The sequence below is a fragment of the Pleurodeles waltl genome, chromosome 11 (assembly GCF_031143425.1).
Source record: "Pleurodeles waltl isolate 20211129_DDA chromosome 11, aPleWal1.hap1.20221129, whole genome shotgun sequence".
NCBI classification, from domain to species: Eukaryota; Metazoa; Chordata; class Amphibia; order Caudata; family Salamandridae; genus Pleurodeles; species Pleurodeles waltl.
Genome location: NC_090450.1, coordinates 425,118,899 through 425,136,014, shown reverse-complemented (window position 1 = coordinate 425,136,014; position 17,116 = coordinate 425,118,899). Strand labels below are relative to the sequence as shown.

The 17,116-nt window shown below is 46.4% G+C and overlaps 1 protein-coding gene across 1 annotated transcript in view; it reads left to right on the top strand.

The window, feature by feature from the left end:
• Positions 1 to 17,116, top strand: part of EFHD1 (EF-hand domain family member D1) — a 305,918-nt gene that overhangs the window by 88,549 nt on the left and 200,253 nt on the right. The window contains exon 2 of the mRNA XM_069213785.1: positions 15,114 to 15,261. Within this exon, the coding sequence (XP_069069886.1) occupies positions 15,114 to 15,261 (148 nt within the window). The remainder of the gene's footprint in view (positions 1 to 15,113; positions 15,262 to 17,116) is intronic.

Here is a 17,116-nt window from a genome sequence, read left to right as displayed (position 1 = left end):
CGCTTAGAAACGCGGGAGTGCGATAAGAAGCGTTTTAAAATGCAATAATCTTCAGATGTATTATTATTTGTGTGTCCCTTAGAGAGGTGACAGAGCGTTTTCGCCCTGCGTCTTTCTCTGAGAGGAGTTAGGCTACAGCGGGATGGCGCGGCCTGGTACTTTGATATTCTTTAACGTCTCTTTGTTACTCCCACAACCAGGCTGCAGCGCCGAGTATCTGAGACCCGCCTCTCCCTCTGGAAGAGCTCAGAATTCCAGCGACTTAGCTGTCTATTTTAAGAACCCCGCCCTGGAATGTAGACTGCATTCACTGCCCAGTGTCTTAATCGTTTATCTTTGATTTACATCTTGAGACTGCGTGTTCCCCTGTAGCCAGTGTCATCTTAAGAATTTAAGGGCCCAGGTAAGACATATTTTAGGGACCCCTGTTGGGAACAACTTTGTATTTTATCAACATTCCATGATAATTCAAGCCCCAGGTTCCAAGCTCGTTATGGAGAAATAGACACAAGTGTGATTGAGACAAACATCCTTTTCCCAGGAGCCCCTTGGAAGATGGGAGCCATTGGTCACTTTACCCATGCCTTAAAACGTTTCCGCTGTACCCTTATTCTGTCCCATTTATGATTTTTACTTATTGACATGCTACAGTTTTGCAACATCTATTTCACGCTGTCTTTTTTGCAAGTCAGTTCGCTCTCATTTCCTCCTTTCCTTCTGTCTTTTCAACAATTTATTTGATGCCTATTTTTAACTCTGCTGATGAAAGCATGAATACCGCGCTGCTTCCTGTGCAAAGCGTTCCCTTCTCTTAGTGTCGCTGCAGAGGACCTGGTTACTCACCAGTAGACTTTACTGTTCCAAGTCCTAGCCTTCCTCATCGCAGTCCTTATATAGCTAGATTTGCATCATCCGGCAGCGAGGGTTTGCCTATGTAGGTTGTCAGTTCAATGCTCTAAAGGCTGTTGTATTTCCATAGTCTCTAACTCAGCTCCTTGCACTAGGTGCCACCAAACCACATGCTGCCATCTCCCTCTGGACATATCTGGAGCCGAAGCTTCTCGAAGAGTTAGTGATGCTCAGTCATGGGGTGTACGTTTCCTTATCCTAGGAGAAGGAATCAAAACCTGCCCAAGATCTAACTGGAAATCTTCCCTGGTATTGCCAGAAATTCTTGGAGTCTCTACAAGGTGGTAGGAAAGTGTCAAAAACCACGCAACTCAGGTTGAAGGACAGTGTGGTTAATCCTGCCTTCTCTTCTAGGTGGTCCTACTTTCCGCATCACACTAGAGAAGTAGGGGAGCTAGATTCTAAAAGGGGGAGAGGGAGTAAGGCATTAGTGAGAGAGATATAATACTCAACTTGTCTCCAGCAGGATGGTTGGTAGGTGACATTGACTGTATTTTCTAAGATACAGGATGAGACAGCGTCACAGAAGCACAATACAACTCACTGTCGAGAGAAAACCGAAGACAGTGAGCATCAGATAACGGAAGAAGTGTTCCTATAAAAGATAAGTGCTATAGAAATACTTCCGGCAGCTTACCTGGTGTGACGTGAAGCATCGCTATAATCAGACTCCAGTCAAACCTGGAAACTTGCCTGCGAACTAAAAAATAGTTGCGCTCCACTCCACAGGATAGCTGAATCTTAGTTGCCAGACCAAAAGAGGAAATTAGAAGCCAGGTCTCAAACTGGTTTCTAATTGCCCAAGCTAAATCACAGAGGATAACTGGAGCAAAGTCAAAAAGCATTAGCTGGGTGAAAATACCAAGAACTGTCCAAAAACAAATAGAAGGGTCAGTACAAGGAAGCAGGAGAAGGGAGACCGAAGGAACCAACAACAGGGAAAAACAACACCGGTGTTGGAATGGAAAAACAGGTGCGAAACAGTGAGTTGAAACAAGCAATGCCAGACACGTTCTTCTGCGACCATTAATGCTTTATGGGGCTCTGCCCTCTCTGATCGGGAAGTCAACTCTTCTCTTGTGGCTTGGACAGTCTGTTTCCGACCCTACCTCCATGACTATAGTCTCCATTGTCCGTTCTCCATCTCTTCCATGCGGTATATTTTCTAACTCTTGTGAGGTGTCTTACTCTGTAAATTGACAAAGGTGTCAGAAAGGATGTACCAACAGGGAAGATTGGGAGATGTCGGGTATTTAAGATAGTATAGTGTTATTAACAGTCAGGCAGTTCTTGTCATGAGGCAATGTATCTTAATGTTTTAACTCCAAACACGTTTCTTGCTGAAATTTCAACATGTTGTCACTGTTCTCACCCGTAAAATAAAAAATAAAAAACAGCACAAAGGAAAGTCTGTGGGAGAGTGAGGAAGTTGCGTTTTTCCCTACAGTCATCACCTGTTCTAAACTGCTTGATATGGGTGTCTATGCACAGATCATTTTAAGGATGGGAAATTGATTGTATACTGGTCCTGCAGCATCTTTGTAGGTGAATGTAAATGAGATGGAGAGTAGTTTCACGTTGAATAGCACTTAACGTGCGAGCCAGTGCTGTTAGCAGAGGGTTAACTTGTGTTCGCCTCTTGTTTTAGTTGACTATTTGTAGTCAAATTATCAAGTTTCTTCTTGCACTTCACAAGTCGCATGTTGCTATAATGGTTTCGCTATGTTAGATGGGTGACTCTGGTCTGGCTCATTTTGAGCTCAAATACCTGTATGTGTTTGCAAGGAATTTGATTCTAACCCGTTCGACTTTTGTTTTTTCTCTCTTTTTATGGACGCATGGTTTTTCGACTTCTGCTTTGGTGTGAACCCCCTTTTGGGGTCTGGCTCCCCTGTAAGCTCTTTAGTAAAGTGGCTACTTTTTTAAATAAGGTTATTTGTTGTGCAGCTGGAGTAGGGAGCTGTGTTCAAGCTGCACAACATTATGAGCACACGGGTTCACGTGCAGGCTGAGCAGAGAATATTGTTGTCTGATTCAGCTTGTCTCCTGGGCATATGTAGCATTGTGACAGATCGGGCCCAGAATAAATATGATTTAATTGGAAACCAAAAGGAAAGGCACCATCCGATTATGGATAGAGTGTAACATGTGTACTTCTTTCCACCATACACAGTATGCATACATTGCGTTTTGCAGTACCTTCAGACAGCCTTATAATACAAAGATCAGAATCACTGCCATGTATATAAATAATTGGGCCCGGAATTCACATAGGAAGTATTTATTCACATATCTGGATTCTTTCAAATATTTTAATTTGGACATAATTCTCTGAGCCAGCCTTATGGAGATATATATTTTGAGCTGTCTTGCTGGAAGAGTTATTTGCTGTGTTGGTCAGACTTGCAGATCAAAGACTCCTGGACACAGAAGGGACACTCCAGAGAGATTAGGCTTCTCCTGGTAGAGAAAGGCAGCAGGTTAGGAATTTCCATAGCTGTTAACCATCCTTCCTCGTACTGTGGCTTGGAGGATCATCCCACAATGTGCTATGGGAGGGACAGACAGATATCTGGCTCCAGTCACCACTGGAGCTTGCTATTATGTTTGAGAGGGATGAATCCAAGACGAAGTGGGAGGAGAGTGGCTTGGGAGAGAGAGATGTGCCACAATGTCAGAGGGAGTTGCCACTTTAAAACCTTCCAATAGTCCAGTAAGGGGGTGGGCAGGCTGGGCAAGTGCCTCAACAATCAAAGAAAACTTCTTTTTAAAGTCCCTGTGTAGACTCGGAGCAGCGAAGGAACCAGTGTGAGAGAAAGGACCAGCCTAAACTGATGTTCCTGTGCCTGAAGGCTGGGCACCCTTGGGTTGTACTCTGGATTTTGTGGTCTTGCTGTTGAGCTGGCTGCACCCACCCTCCTTTCCCTCTGATATGCTGAGGATCCTGAAGGAGAGCATCCCCTAAGGCTTCTGTTGACTGCACTAGGAGTGGGTACTGCAGATTCTTGATGAACCCACACTAACCATGAAATCAGCTAAAGGTCTTGTTGGGTGGGGAGTGCAGGCAAAGACGACCTTGGGTGGCTACTGCCAGGAAGATCCCAGGTCAGAAAACCGCCAGGTGGGAAGCATTAGTGCTAGAAGAAATTTAAACATTTTACTGTGAAAATTCGGTGTCAGGGAGAGCCCTAACTGTTGGTCTTGGCAGCTAAGGCACACACCAAGGAGCACAATGTTTCAAAGCCCACTGCAGTCCATTTGGTGAGGCCCGTCATAATTATGTTTCTAAATGCCACTTATGTGTGGCCTCTCTTACCTAGTGGGGAGCTCTGAGGGACGAGCATGCAGTGGTTTCCTGAGGCCTAAGCACAATTGCCAGAAACCAGGATTAGGCTTTAGAAAGAGGGGTGAAGCAAGATATTTTGCATGCAGTTGTGCATTTCCTTCTGTTCTCCTGAAGACTGAGTTGTCCCACTGGGGAACCACAGAAACCCTTGGGACTCAGCCTTGCCATAACCTATGAGAATGACAAGTGAGGGCCATGGACCATGCAGGCAAGACTGATGGAATCATGCCTCTCATTGATGTAGCCTCCTTGTCCTGATTACTCAAGTCCCTTGCCTGTACTACTGCCCTGTCCTCACTCTTCTACATCCCACAGCCTGTCAAAGGAATAAAGGGAGAAAGAGCAGTAGGCAGCAGGAAACTCGGATCCTGTGGTGGCCCCAGGACACAATGTGTTTGGTGCTCCTTTGAAAGCAGGCCCTCCTGTAAAAGTGTGTGGATACCCTCTCTTCTGGGTGAGCAGTGTTGCTTCTGCTTAGAAAAGCATACTATGGCTTAACGAAAATATGATAAATCAAAGAACAGTCATAGCATGCTCCATAAGGTACTTGCATAGTCGATTAAACAAGTGTCTTCCAATGGAATGGGAAAACAGCAGTGTTGGAAAATGGCCTGTGGGTCACCTGAAGCTCAGCGAACCGTCTCAAGCTCCAGTTTGCAGGGAGGAAGCACATTTTCTAAGTCTCCCAGTAGGGAGAATGAATGACCTTAGTAAAAGCTGGTCTATTTGTCACTTTACTCCGAGGAATTAACATTTGTGAATACCTTGAGAGTAACGGATTCTGCTTATTGGTCGAGCAATCAATTAGTATTTGTAAAGTGTGCTAATCACCCTGGGGGTATCCAGGCACTACGTGTGTGTGTTTGGGGGAGAGGGGTGGGGGGGGGGTTTGGCTACCCAAACATCCTGGTCTTGAGGCCGCTCCTGAATTTGGCGAGGGAGGAGGAGGTACGGAGGTGGGTGGGGAGGTTGTTACAGGCTTTAGCAGCAAGGTGGGAAAATGTGCGTCCTCCGGCTGGAGTGCGCTGGATTCAGGGGATGATGGTGAGTGCAAGGGAGGCTGAGCCCAGATGTCTGGTGGGGTGGTGAAGAGTCAGGCGGTTGTTCAGGTATTCAGGTCCTTCCTTGCTAGGCAGCTGGTGTAAAAATACTAAATGTGTAATCTGTTATGTTTCTGTTGTGACCATCTCCGCAATTGTTAAAGGTCTTTAATTCTACCTGTGACGCAGGTATACTTCCTTCCTTCTTCCAGGAGGCAATTTTGGTGGTCCTGCCTAAACCAGACAGGAATGCTTTACAGCTAGGATCATATTACCCCCTCTCTTTATTAAACTCAGACAATAAGGTCCTTGGAAAAGTTTTGGCCAATTGGTTGATACCTATGGCTCAGCATGTAGTGTAACCTGATCAGAACATGTTTATATCTGACAGAAACACGTTCTTAAATTTATGCAGTTTATTTATGTTAATGGACTGGGCGCGGACTACAGGTATGGGCCCCTGGGTGGCAGCAATCGACATAGAGAAGGTGTTTGACCATGTTGAGTGGGGCTACCCTAAAGAGGTCCTTGCAAGAATTTGGATAGGTCCCAAGTTTCTCCAGTGGATTACTACATTATATAATGCCCTACTCGCTCAGGTGAAAACCTTACATGTTATATCAGATTCCCTTCCACATTGAGTTTGACACTCGCCAAGGTTGCCCTTTATCCCCAGTAATTTTTGCCCTGTCTATGGAACCCCTTGCGTGTACACTCATGATGCGAGCCTCTGCCTGGGGTTTTCAAGCAGACAACAGCTGGCAAGTAATCTCACTCTACTCAGATGATGCTTTGGTATTCCTTTAGGAACAAGACCACAATACTTCCTAGACTCATGGAGCTTCTATGTCAGTTTGATGATGTCTCTGGGCTGAAGATGAATGGGGAAAAGTCTCAATTATTACCTCTAATGGCCCTCTCCGAGGCACAGCACCGAGAATTCTGCATACCTCCCTACCTTGGTCCTGTGCATCCAATAAATATCTGGGGATCAGTATTTATCCGTCAGATAAAGACCTGGTGGATGGTATCGTGGGCAGGGCCTTGACCGGGGCGAGACATCCATACTGGGCATCCATACTGCTCTCGCCAGCCGCCCAGATTGACACCCCCAAGATGTTGATACTGCCCCAGTTATTATATTTTTTTCCCACCATCCCAGTTCTGCTTTCTCGCAGATTGTTTTCAGAACTACGCTCACTGTCGACAGCACTGATATGGGGCAAAGGCAGGTGGTGAGAGGCTCTTGCTAAATTGTATGCTCCCCTAGATAAAGGCAGCCTGGGTACTCCAAATTACGAATAATATTTTGCCGCAGCCAAGCTGCAATAGCCCAATCACTGGCTGGCAGGACAAAATAGGTCATGAGTAGTGCATTGTTTGGAAACACCACATCATCCCCAGTGCTGCGATGGCTATTGTGCTCGTTCAAAAGGGTGCCCAAGGTAAGTGGGAAGTTACTGATTCGCATGGCAAAAACATGCTGGCTCACATACATGACTAAGCACTTTCTACATCCCTCATATGCCCCAGAATTACCTTTATGGGCGCTCCTGGGCTGCTCTGAACTTCGGTCAAGGCCTGACGTGACTCCTTGAACAGAGGCTGGCCTCACCACATCGGGTGATCTTTTCTCAGACAAAATCCTTAGTACGTTTTAGTGCTTAATAGATAACTACAGTATTCCACCAAGGCTCCTTCCATATCAACACTACGCTAACGCAACAATTACACAAGATTTGACATAAAACACATGATGAACCAGAGACCTCACTCCTCCTCCAGGTATTGTTGATGTGTGGGAGTGGGTGTCGGGCTGTCACATACCTTTATAGCTCCCTACGCTCTGACAAGGTAATAACAATCCACTCACTTCACAACTACTGGGATGCTGTGCTGAGCATTACATTCACAGATAAACAGTAGGCGCAGTACTTAGAGGTACTCAAACTTATTTCCACAACTGCCAGACTAAAATACACACAATTCAGCTACCTTCATCATACCTACCTCACACCAGAGCGACTGGCGCCTATGTACCTGGAGATATCTGGCACCTGCTCACGCTGCCAGACCCCCACTGTCGGCTTTGTATGTATGGTCTGGACATGCCTGCCCTTTGTTACATACTGGGACGAGACACTGGGATTCCTCTCTGAGGGTTCAGGCTCTCTGCTCCAGAGAGACGGACTATACTGCCTGTTGAGCGTCACCTCCCACTCTGTAGCCCATAAGCCCATTAATAAATTAATTGATTTAGCTTTGGCTGTGGCTAAACACTGAATTGCCATGAGCTGGAAAGCTGCTCATGCTCCCTCCATTCAAATGAGACTGACAGATCTACGATCTGGTATATTAGCTGATCAACAGGAACTGTGTAGCCAAGGGTACAGGAGTACAGTCCCGACCACCACCAACCCCTTATTGACAAACACATTTGGAAAGGGTGGAGGCCAATTCAGATGAAGGACCACCCTGAGCACTTAACATACTATACTTGCACCCGGGACAATCGAATTAAGTTAGAACGGCCCCTTGCCAAGTATCCCAACCCCTTCCTGGAAAGGCACAATAGGGACAAGGACGCAGCTCTACTTATGTCATATATAGGAGACACTCTTGTTGACTTCTCCCACACCACCAAGTGAACAAATATCCTTTGCTCTCCCCCCCTCTCCTCCCCTCACGTCCCCCCCACACCCCTCCCACCATTTTGGGTCCAGGAACTAACATGCCTTGGATATGCTGTTTTGCTGACAGCAGTTATGTTTATGATTCTTTATGTAGACAATGTATAGACTGTGATTTGTGACCTATGTATATCCATTTCAAATGTTTATATATTGATGCTTGTGACCCTCCATTTTGTATGCTTTGTCATGTGAGAATGTATCTCTAAATGTTACAGCTGGTCCATCAAGATATACTGCTTGATATTACTATTGGTCTTAAGTTTCAAAATAATACAAAATCATAAAAAATGTTTCTATTGTGACAACTAATGCCAGTAATTTTAGCATTCAATTAGTCAATCAAAAATAGGATTTATAAAACGCCGCTTCTCGCCCCTGGGGGTATTGTTGCTGCGGGCTCGTGGCTTCTCATCAAAGATCTATGTCTTGAGCTTCCTCCTGAAGTTGGGGTGTGTGAGAGTGGTGCATATATGGAGGAGGAGGTCGTTCCAGGTCCTCGCGCCGCTGTGAGAGAAGAATTGTCTGCCACTGCGACTGCGGTGCACTCTCTGGACTTGGGCGAGGGTTGTGGACTAGAGCTTCCTGGTGGAACAGTGGAAGAAGAGTCTGTGATTGATGAGTTTGGGTCCCATGTTGTGGAGGGCTTTGTATGCGAGGTTGAGAACTTTGAATTTGCACCTCTTGTGCCCAGGCAGCCAGTGGAGATCTCTGAGGTCGGGGATGATGCAGGTCCTCCTGGGAAAGTCCAGGACGAGTCTTGCTGCTGCGTTCTGGATGGTTTGGAAGCAGTGTAGGAGCTGGGCAGGGAGTCTGACGTAAAGGGTGTTACAGTAGTCAAGTCTGCTGGTGATGATGGCCTGGGTCACCATCTTTCTCGTTTTGATGCAGATCCATCTGAAAATCTTCTGTAACATGTGAAGGTTGGGGAAACAGGAGTAGACCACTGCATCTATCTGTCATTTGAAGGTGAGTTTGGATGTTGAGGTCGTTGCGGTTTTGGGCGTGGTCGGTTGGTGTTTGTCCAAGCGTGGATGGCCACCATAAGCTACCCAGGGGAGGTGTTTGTTCCAAAGATGATCACCTCGGTCTTGTCCATGTTCAGTTTCAAGCAGTTGGATATCATCCATTAAGCGACTTGTGCCATGGTGTTGCTGAAGTAGGTTCTACGGGATGTGTGGTCTTCGAAGAGGAAGAGTATGAATTGTATGTCGTGGGCTTAAAAGATGATGTTGAGTCCGTGAAAGCAAACAGTCTCAGCCAACGACGTCATGTAGGTGTTGAAGAGGGTGGGGCTGAGTGAGGACCCCTGGGGGACGCCGCATATGATGCTCTTTGGTTCTGAGGTGAAAGTAGGGAGGCAGACTCTTTGAGTGCATCCTGTGAGGAAGGTGTGGATCCATTTGAGGGCTTTGTTTTGGATCCCAATGTGGTGGAGTGTGGCAGTGAGAATGTGGTGAAAGATGGTGTTGAACGCGGCAGAGAGGTCGAGGAGGATCAGGGACACCTTTTCTCTGTGATCGAGGAGGGATCTGATGTCATCCATTGCAGCGATCAGGGCGGTCTTGGTGCTGTAGTAGGTGCGGAAACCGCTTTAGGAGGAGTCAATCAATCAATCAATCACTTGGTAAGCGCGCTACTCACCCGTCAGGGTCTCTAGGCGCTGGGAGGGGTTGCTACTGCACGAATAGCCAGATCTTGAGTTGTTTCCTGAAGGTCAGGAGGTCCTGGGTCAGACGTAGGTTGACGGGGAGGGAATTCCAGGTTTTGGCAGCGAGGTGGGAGAAGGATCTGCCGCCGGTTGTGGTACGATGGATGTGGGGGACAGTGGCGAAGGCGAAGGTTGGCGCAGCGGAGCTGGCGGGTGGGGACGTGGAAGCTGAGACGCTCGTTGAGGTAGGCAGTATAGGAGGCTGGCCTGGCTTATAGTGGGTACCTTGTGGTACTTACACCTTGTACCAGGTCCAGTTATCCCTTATTAGTAGATTAGTAGTGTTCTAGCAGCTTAGGCTGATAGAGGTAGCTATAGCAGAGCAGCTTAGGGGGAACTAGGAGACATGCAAAGCTCCTGCTATACCACTTATATCACTTAGCACTATATCATAAGAAAACACAACACTCAGAGTTACCAATAATAAAGGTACTTTATTTTAGTGACAATATGCCAAATGTATCTCAGAGGATATACTCCCTTAGGAGGTAAGTAAAATACACAAAATATACACACAGACAAAAATCAGGTAAGTAAAACACTTAGAAAAGTAGTGCAAACACTGTAGAACACAATAGAATGCAAAAGGAGACAATAGGCCTAGGAGCAACACAAACCATATACTCCAAAAGTGGAATGCGAACCACAAATGGACCAAGGGCCTAGTGTAGTGTGTAGAGGGTCGCTGGGAGTGTAAGAAAACACTAAGGGTGTCCAGATACCCCACCCCAAGACCCTGAAGGAGTAAAGTTACCCTATTACCCCAGAAAGACAGTAAAGTCGAGATAGGGGATTCTGCAAAGACAACAACTGACTGCAAAGCACTGACGACAGATTCCTGGACCTGAGGACCTGCAAAGGAAGGGGACCAAGTCCAAGAGTCAGGCAAGTGTACGGGGGGCAGGAGCCCACTAAACCCCGGATGAAGGCGCAAAAGGGCGGCCTCCGGGTGGAAGAAGCCAAAGATTCTGCAACAACGGAAGGTGCCAGGAACTTCTCCTTTTGTTAGATGTCCCACGGCGTGCTGGAGGATGCAGAGTTGTTTCCACGCGGAAAGACTGCACACAAGCCTTGCTAGCTGCAAGAGTCGCGGTTGAGGATTTTGGATGCTACCAGGGCCCAGGAAGGACCAGGAGGTCGCCCCTTCGAGGAGGAGACAGAGGGGGTGCTCAGCAACACGCAGAGCCCACACAGAAGCAGGCAGCACCCACAGAAGCACCTGAGCAGGCGTTCAGAAGATCTGAGCACGACGGTCGACTCAGCACAACAAAAGAGGGTCCCACGAAGTCAGAGTCCAACTCAGTGAGTTGGGCAATGCAGGACGGAGTGCTGTGGACCTGGGCTAGGATGTGCACAAAGGAAGTCTTGCAAAAGTGCACAGAAGCCCTAGCAGCTGCAGTTCACGCAGTACACAGGATTACTGTCTGGCGTGGGGACGCAAGGACTTACCTCCACCAAATGTGGACAGAAGGGCCACTGGACTGTCAAGGACACCTGGATCCAGCTCCTGTGTTCCAGGGGCCACGCTCGTCAAGATGAGAGGGGACCCAGAGGACTGGTGATGCAGAAGTTTGGTGCCTGCGTTAGCAGGGGGAAGATTCCGTCGACCCACGGGAGATTTCTTCTTGGCTTCCAGTGCAGGGTAAAGGCAGACAGCCCTCAGAGCAGGCACCACCAGGAAACAGTTGAGAAAGCCGGCAGGATGAGGCACTACAATGTTGCTGGTAGTCTTCTTACTACCTTGTTGCAGTTTATCAGGCGTCTTGGAGCAGTGAGCGGTCGATCCTTGGCATAAGTCAAAGAGGGAAGTGCAGAGGAACTCTGGTGAGCTCTTGCATTCGTTATCTGGTGAGAAACCCACAGGAGAGACCCTAAATAGCCGTCAGAGGAGGATTGGCTACAGATAAAGGTAAGCACCTATCACGAGGGGTCTCTGACGTCACCTGCTGGCACTGGCCACTCAGAGGTGTCCATTGTGCCCTCACACCTCTGCATCCAAGATGGCAGAGGTCTGGGACACACTGGAGGAACTCTGGGCACCCCCCTTGGGAGGTACTGGTCAGGGGAGTGGTCACTCCCCTTTCCTTTGTCCAATTTCGCACCAGAGCAGGGCTGGGGGGAATCCCTGAACCGGTGTAGACTGGCTTATGCAAGGAGGGCACCATCTGTGCCCTTCAAAGCATTTCCAGAGGCCATGAGAGGGTGTAACACCCTCTCTCCAAGGAAATCCTTTGTTCTGCCTTCCTGGGACTGGTCTGTCCAGGCCCCAGGGGGGCAGAAACCTGTCTGAGGGTTGGCAGCAGCGGTAGCTGCAGAGAAAACCCCAGAAAGTTAGTTTGGCAGTACCCAGGCTCTATGCTGGAGCCACGGGAATGCATGGAATTGTCCCCCCAATTCCAGAATGGTATTGGGGTGACAATCCCACGATCCTAGGCATGTTACATGGCCATGTTCGGAGTTACCATGGTGACACTACATATAGGTATTGACCTATATGTAGTGCACATGTGTAATGGTGTCCCTGCATTCAGAAAAGTCCGGGGAATTTGCCCTGAACAATGTGGGGGCACCTTGGCTAGTGCCAGGGTGCCCTCACACTAAGTAACTTTGCACCTAACATTCACTAAGTGAGGGATAGACATATAGGTGACTTATAAGTTACTTAAGTGCAGTGTAAAATGGCTGTGAAATAACGTGGACGTTATTTCACTCAGGCTGCAGTGGCAGTCCTGTAAAAAAAATTGTCATAGCTCCCTATGGGTAGCAAAAGAAATGCTTCAGCCCATAGGGATCTCCTGGAATTCCAATACCCTGGGTACCTAGGTACCATATACTAAGGAATTAGTATTCCAGTGTGCCAATAAGAATTGGTCAAATTAGTCACTAGCCTGCAGTGACAGTTTTAAAAGCAGAGAGAGCATAAACACTGAGGTTCTGATTAGCAGAGCCTCAGTGATACAGTTAGGCACCACACAGGGAACACATACATGGCACACTTTATGAGCACTGGGGTCCTGGCTAGCAGGATCCCAGTGACACAGGCAAAAACAAACATACATATAAGTAAAAATGGGGGTAACATGCCAGGCAAGATGGTACTTTCCTACAGGCAGGTCCTGCGTTGTGGAGAGCCTTGTGAGCGTGGATGAGGAGTTTGAAGGTGATCCTCTTGTTGACGGGGAGCCAGTGAAGGTCTCTGAGGTGGGCTGAGATGTGTTTGTGGCGTGGGAGGTTGAGGATGAGGCGTGCAGAGGCATTCTGAATACGCTAAAGTTTCCTCTGGAGCTTGGCCTTTGTTCCCGCGTAGAGTGCATTGCCGTAGTCCAGTCTACTGCTGACGAGGGCGTGGGTGACCGTTCTTCTGGTTTTGATGGGGATCCATCTATAGGTCTTGCGAATCATGCGGAGAGTGTTGAAACATGAGGCTGTAACAGCGCTGACTTGCTGGGTCATGGTGAGCGATGAATCTATTATGAAGCTGAGGTTGTGTGCGTGGGTGGTGGGAGTTGGTGTGGTGCGGTTCCTAGTGTGGCAGGCCACCAGGAGTCGTCCCATGCTGAGCTGTTGGAGCCAAGGATGAGGATCTCAGTCTTATCCGAGCTGCAAATTTTTGCGACTCGCAATTTGCGAGTCACAAAAGGAAATTTACGAATGTTTCACAGGCACATTTATGGTCTCATTTGACCCATGAGGCAAGTCACAATTTGCAACCCTTTGAGAATGGGCAGTAACCCTGGGATGAAGGCCGGCTGGGGACAGCAGACCACTGTGTGTGTTTGCTTTTAAATAAAGCAACTTTTTCTTTAAAAATGCGGTCCGTTTTCCTTAACGGAAAATGGGATGCATTTCAAAAAGAAAAATTAAATGTTTCTGTTTCATTTTGTAAGGGTAGGCAGTGGTCCGTGAGACCACTGCCTACTCTTAAAAAACATATTCGCTAACATTCACAAAGGGGAAGTGGTCTCATGGGGACCCTTTCCCATTTACAGCTGGCTTACCACCTACTTGAAGTGAGTGGTAAACTGCAACTGCATTCCGGTTGCAAAACAATCATACATCCCTTGCCAATTGCTATTATGAAGGGACGTCCCTGGCATGTCTATTCCTAATAGCAACTCACAAACCCTATTTGGCGAGTCGGTAATATATTACCAACTCGAAAATAGGGTTTGTACATGCCAGAAGCTGTTTTAGTGGTCGCAAATGGGCCGAATCTCCACTTGTGACCGTTAAAAATGGTCGTACATTTGGGCCTATGGCCCCAGTTTTGGACTTACAGTATGGATGCCATAAGACATCAGATGTAAACGACCTAAATTGATACACATGGGGCCCACTAAGTTCTAATTTGCCTAACCGGATTTCTCACAATATTTTAGTAATTAAATGTCACGTTACATAAATTGCAGTGGCCGTAGTCGAATTTTCGTTCATGGCACCATTTTAGTATTACGGAAGAGTGCGCAATCCTCTTTCTGTAATATCAGTAATACTGCCACATTTTTGCTGTGTGCAGTCCTCATTAACATGGGACAAAGAAACACTGTGGTTCCTAATTACAAACAGAACTACATTTGTCACTGTACAAATATTTGTACACATAATAGTAAGTATACCAATTTTGGAAATTCAGACATTCCCGATAAAATGCCTGGAATGCTGCGTCTGCTATTCCTCCAAGTTCTACGTAGGGTGAACCTCTCTGTTTTGGAGAAAGGCAGTCTGCTTTACAAATATACATTTTCTTATCTTTTTCTTGTTTTTGTCGGAGGACAAACACTTTTCCCCTGTGAAAAATCACTCCACCTACACATTCACTAAGCATGAGTGATCCATTTCACATCTCACTCGGGAAGGTGAGTTACTCTCTCTCTTTGCTAGAGAAACTCTTTGATCATTTACTATGTGGAAAAGATTTGGAGAGGTGTTTGTGAATGCCCACAAATACATGATAGTGGGCGATCGCAAGACAAAACTGCACCTTGACCCTCTCATTCCCTGTCGCTTGTGTGAGGTTTACTACCACGTAATTGTAGGCAGTCGTTGCATGCAATTATGCAGTGGTAAAATAATTTCTGCTTCTCATTAATCTTTTTATGTACTGGCATTAGCATAAATGGGACATGTGGGTGTACACTTGTAAAAGGCTTCGTAAATCGGGCCCTGAGATTTGCGAACGGAGCGTAAATGATAAGTAGTGGTGTATGTATTTTGGGGTAATGTGAAATATATATATATGCTCATCTGAAAACCGTTGATCTCATGAGGCCCACGTTGAAGTCCATCTGAAGAGACAGTGAAATAATGGTTTAGGTTGGCCTGCACTAAACATTTTGGGGAGGTGATTCCTACGATGACTCCGCAAACATTTCCTCATGTAGAATTATAAGAACAATCTTTTCTCTCTGGCCCTGCAGGTATGACTCCGGGAAAGATGGATTCATTGACTTGATGGAACTGAAGCGAATGATGGAAAAACTTGGAGCACCACAGACCCACCTTGGGCTCAAAGATATGATCAAGGAGGTGGACGAGGACTTTGATGGCAAGCTCAACTTTCGTGAGGTGAGGAAACAGAATTAAGAAGGAACGCAGAGTGGGGACTCCTGCAAAAGTGATGCACTGATTGTCTGGGGAAGTAATAGGACATGGGCTAAGGAGGAGATTCAGCAAGCTGGTCACACATAGCAGTGGTTGTTATATCTATGAAGCTGCGGAGGAACAACTAGCGGGTCACTAAATAGGGTTTAACAGTATATACACAAGGACACCTGAGAGCAGTTCTTAATTTGTGCAGGCGGTTGCATGTGGTGGACACCGGTGGTCGTTTTTGGCAAATAGGACTTATTTTTCATCATCTGACTTTGAGTCAGATCGAGAGAGAGAGAGAGAGAGACAGACAGGAAAGGGAGTCTGAATGAGGGAGACCAAGATAGGAAATGGCAACAATAAATAACCTACAAGACAGAGACACAGATAAAGGAAGTGCAGGGTGGTGGAAGAAAGAGGCATAACATGGAATCAAAGCTAGGCACCTTCAGAATTTGACAGCCACAGCATGTTGCAGAGTCGATGCTTTCCTTGCATCATTCACCAGTACTTCAGTACTAAGGCATTCACAGAGGCCTAACAATACCCCTCTATTTTGTCTTGCACAATGCACGTGTATCTGATTATTGACACATTTTTAGAGGCTTCATTAAGCACATCTATCATGACTTGTGACCGGTACAGCTGCCACACGATGGAACCAAGAATACTCTCAAACCACCTCAGATACTCTGACTGCATCATGCACCACAATCCCAGTACTAAGACATACATCTTTATCTTGGTTTACAGAATGTATGGTTCTGCTGTACTTATACATCCACAGACCTCTCAGAAAGCCTGTTCTCACTCCTGGTTATGTGTGCTGGAATCTCTGTACTGAAAAACTAAAAAGTGTGTGTGTGGGTGGGTGGGTGTGCGCGTGAATGGACCAAACATTCAAATCCCAGTATGTTCTATCATAGCTTGGTTTGACAGATGTTGAAAAATTGCCCTTTCTGCAGAGTCAGTCCAGATTTTTTTTGCCTTTTTGCTGAAACCTGTTTTTACTGGCTAGAACTCTGTGCACTTTACCCCTGCTAACCATTGGTTAAGTGCTGGTGCTTCTTCTTTCTCTATGGTAAAAGTGGTATACCTCTGATTGGCATATTCCACTTCCCTAAAAGTCCTTAGTATATGGTACCATAGTGTACCCAGAGACATTAAGTTAAATGTCATCAGTGGGCAGGACCTGTAAGTTAAACGTGGGCTGCAGCACTCATTGTGCCACCCATTCCAGTGACAAATGAAACATGACTGGATGCTTGCCACTAGCAGCTTTGCTGTGAATGTTTAAACTGTAAATCCAACCTGTTCAAATAGCCCCTTTTCGACAGGCCTAAAACCCTCCTTTTCAGTACTTATACACTACCATTGAGAAAGTCTTACTGTCGATTAAGACAGGGTGCATATTATTTAAAAGTGAGATATGTAAAGGTTAATGTTAAACATGTCCTTAAATTGACAAGCACTGCAAAGACATTTCACTGTAGCAAAATGTGCCTGTTCTATGGAAAAGCATTAGGATACTTGATTAAGTTTAATAAATGTTATCTCTGCTTAAGAAACAACTCCAATTTAAAATGTTGGACTTTTTGAAATATCTATTATATGCTCAATTCACTGGTAAAGTAGAATTTGTAATAAATATTTTGGAAGGATGACTTCTAAGAAGTTACCTTTGTCCTGCCTGAAGTCCCTGGTAGCTAAATCTATATTTTGCTGTCTTCCATTTGCCAGCCAGTAATTAGTATTTCAGTGGACACAAATAAGGTGGGAAGTTACTCCCAGGATGGGGACAAAAAGCCTTTGGTGTGAGGAGGTGTTGTTG